At 41.8% G+C, this 3,033-nt stretch overlaps 1 protein-coding gene across 1 annotated transcript; it reads left to right on the top strand.

Annotated features, from left to right (window-relative positions):
* Positions 1-1,097: 1,097 nt before the first annotated feature.
* On the top strand, positions 1,098-2,444 carry twist1b (twist family bHLH transcription factor 1b). Its single transcript, XM_049583918.1, has 2 exons — positions 1,098-1,798; positions 1,965-2,444. Exon 1 carries the CDS (start codon positions 1,266-1,268, stop codon positions 1,770-1,772), a length of 507 nt encoding a protein of 168 aa, XP_049439875.1. The 5' UTR covers positions 1,098-1,265; the 3' UTR covers positions 1,773-1,798; positions 1,965-2,444.
* Positions 2,445-3,033: the final 589 nt, after the last annotated feature.

Genomic DNA, 3,033 nt, shown 5'->3' with positions numbered 1-3,033 from the left:
TACTTCACTCTCAGGCCTCCATGAGGATGTAAATAGATGTTCGCTGGTGTTGTGACCTCTGACCCTGACTGCCCCCCTGTTTCCTGAACCAGATGCTGCTCCTGTGGACCACAGCCATCTCAACCTAAACAAAGTAATCCTCCACTAAACAAGATGGATATTGTATCACCAGCCTAGTAAATACCACAGGGTCTTAAACACAGAGCTGCCTTCTCCTCCTGTCTGACTGGAACCAACAATAGTCACTTCTAGTATTGTTTTATAGATGAACAAAGACGCATTATTTCAGCACGCTTTTACATATATTTTATGGTATATTACAGTATACAAAAAACATGCCCTCTTGTGGGGAATATAATTAGAGCATGCAGCAATCCTCCCAAGGAAAAGTTTGAAAAATGTGCAGCACTGGCTGCATGTCAAAAATGTAAGATTGGGATCATATGTTGCCTATATGAAAGTCTTTTGATCTCACTTGCTTTAAGAGAGACTAGATGAACATAAATCCAAAGATCCATGTGGGTTTGGTCTGCAGAGATGAGCCAGGGTTGCACAGTGCTTGATTTAAAAAAAGAAGTGTCAGATCATAGAATTACTGGAAGTTACAGCAAACATATAGCAACAGTGATTTGATGGGACATTGGGTATTTTATTGGGGTGCCGATGGATGGATGAAGGGATAAAAATACGCACTGTCTGCGCTCAGACCTGCAAGGGAAGCGAAGCTGTCATAATGTGTTCATTTAAATTAAATGTGAGTGTTTTTTAATGTGATTTCGTTTTTTAAAAGTCATTTTAGCCAATGCATGATGAGGTAATACACAATTCGCCTTCCTTGAGCTTAATTAAATGAAAATTAAAAGATTGTTTCGTCTGATTAAATGTTGGAGTCATGATGATTAATGTCATATTTTGGTTGTTTTTGGCGCAATCAATAAATAATGTGAAAATGCAGTTATCTTCTCCAGCTCTGACTTTGTATTAGGGGCCTCTCTGATAGCTCCTTGAGTGCTCCCACCCCCTCGCCTCACGTAATCCATCTTCTTGGCCAATCCTGTCCCTCCCCAAAAAGTTTACGCCATGCAGCCTATAAGAACTGCCTAAGTTTCTCAAGTATCAGAAAAGACTTGTCCTCCCAGGAACCCATCTATGGATACTTTGGTGTCTTCAAAGCCAGGCGGACCTACAGGTGGACCAATTCCGTGACTTCATGAGAGGGAAATCAATTTTTGGACACTTTCTGGCCGCCATCTACCCAAGTGGAGATGTCTGAGGAAAATCTGGGGGAAGAGTCGGGCAGCTCCCCCGTCTCTCCTGTGGACAGCCTGAGCAACAGCGAGGGGGAGCTGGACAGACAGCCGAAGAGGTGTGGGAGGAAGAGGAGACCGAGCAGGAAAAACGGGGAGGACTCAGATAGCCCGACCCCTGGGAAAAGAGGGAAGAAGTCCAGCAGCAGCAGCCCCCAGTCTTTCGAGGAGCTCCAGTCGCAGCGGGTCATGGCCAACGTCCGGGAGCGTCAGAGGACCCAGTCTCTCAACGAGGCGTTCGCGGCTTTGCGGAAAATTATCCCCACATTGCCCTCGGATAAACTCAGCAAAATACAGACCCTAAAACTTGCAGCCAGATACATCGACTTCCTCTACCAGGTGCTGCAGAGCGACGAGCTGGACTCCAAAATGTCAAGTTGTAGTTATGTGGCTCATGAGAGGCTGAGCTACGCCTTCTCTGTATGGAGGATGGAGGGCGCTTGGTCCATGTCAACATCTCACTAACATCTGGAGAAATTATGCCCTAAATGGTACGCTTGATTCTCAACTATAACGCATGATCCACGCCTGAAACTGTGGCACAAACAACCCACTAAATGATGTTATATTTTCCTGTGTACTGTGGTCTAATGCGGGGTTATCTTGTTTACTCATCTGCACAGTTTAGTGATCATTAATGCCTTGTCTAACCTACAGGTGACTGCTGAATCTACTTATCACATTCTGACGGGACAAATCTGGAGTCCAATGCTGGATACATGGGATCACACTATTTAAACCAAAGACGACAGAAGCTCTGGGGGGATCTTTTTTTTTTTTGCAGGAGGCCCGACAGGGACCTGCAGCCGTGCGTTAGCTCCACACACTCCCATTCTGATGCGTTTTCATGTTGTTGACGACGAATGTTGAAAATATCATGTTTTGTTGTTTTTTTGTTTTTTTTTTAAGAAAAGACATTTTGAATGCATGTCTTTGGACTTATTTCTGTGGAGGTTAAAGTGCATTATTGAAGCAGTTGTGAGACTGTCAACTGGTGGTGTAGCTCACATTTTAAGGCTGACTGTGTGGATCTAACCTGTGCAAAAAAAAAAAAAATATTTTCAGAATACATTTATTTATTTATTGATGAAACGTGTTACATTGAGGAATAGATCCTGTGTCTGAATACATTCCTATTTTTTATTATCGTTTTTTTTTGTAAATGTTTGTATATTTTTTGCATTAAAGAAAAAGACGATTAAAGTGTTTGACTTTCTCTTTTGTGTCAGGCTAATTTAATTGTTTAAAATGAAATGCACTGGAATTTGTTGGACAACATAAATTGTCTGTGAAATGAAATAGCTGTTATATATGTAGCCTATCACGTGGACTTGCCTTCACATCAGATTTAATGACAAAAGCCTCCAGTATATCGCCAGTCACTTGGGAAAACAGATGGAGTTATTATTGGCTCGAGCGAAAGCGTTGGAGAAACATGCAGCTATTATTTTAAATATATTGTTACACATCCAAAAAGAACAAAAGAAAACACCTTTTTCTCGTCATTTATAACGAAAACTACTTAAGACGCGATTTAAACCTGCAAAAAAGTTTTACTGCAGGAAAAAATCCGCAGCAGAAAAAAAGTGAGTCTGTATAAACCGAGTTACAAGTCCATTTTAATTAAAATTTGAAAGGGCTCGTGCAGCAGTCTCCAGTTTCCCTCTCACTCTCTCTTTTCCTGGATTTGTTTACAGTTGGATTAAGGACTGGACCTGAGACTCAA

The sequence above is a fragment of the Epinephelus fuscoguttatus genome, linkage group LG8 (assembly GCF_011397635.1).
Source record: "Epinephelus fuscoguttatus linkage group LG8, E.fuscoguttatus.final_Chr_v1".
Taxonomy (NCBI): Eukaryota; Metazoa; Chordata; class Actinopteri; order Perciformes; family Serranidae; genus Epinephelus; species Epinephelus fuscoguttatus.
The sequence above is the reverse complement of the archived record's forward strand: the minus strand, read 5'-3'. Positions and strand labels throughout refer to the sequence as shown.

Coding starts and splice junctions, on each gene's coding strand:
- twist1b (XM_049583918.1), top strand. CDS start 1,266: ATGTCTGAGGAAAATCTGGGGGAAGAGTCGGGCAGCTCCCCCGTCTCT.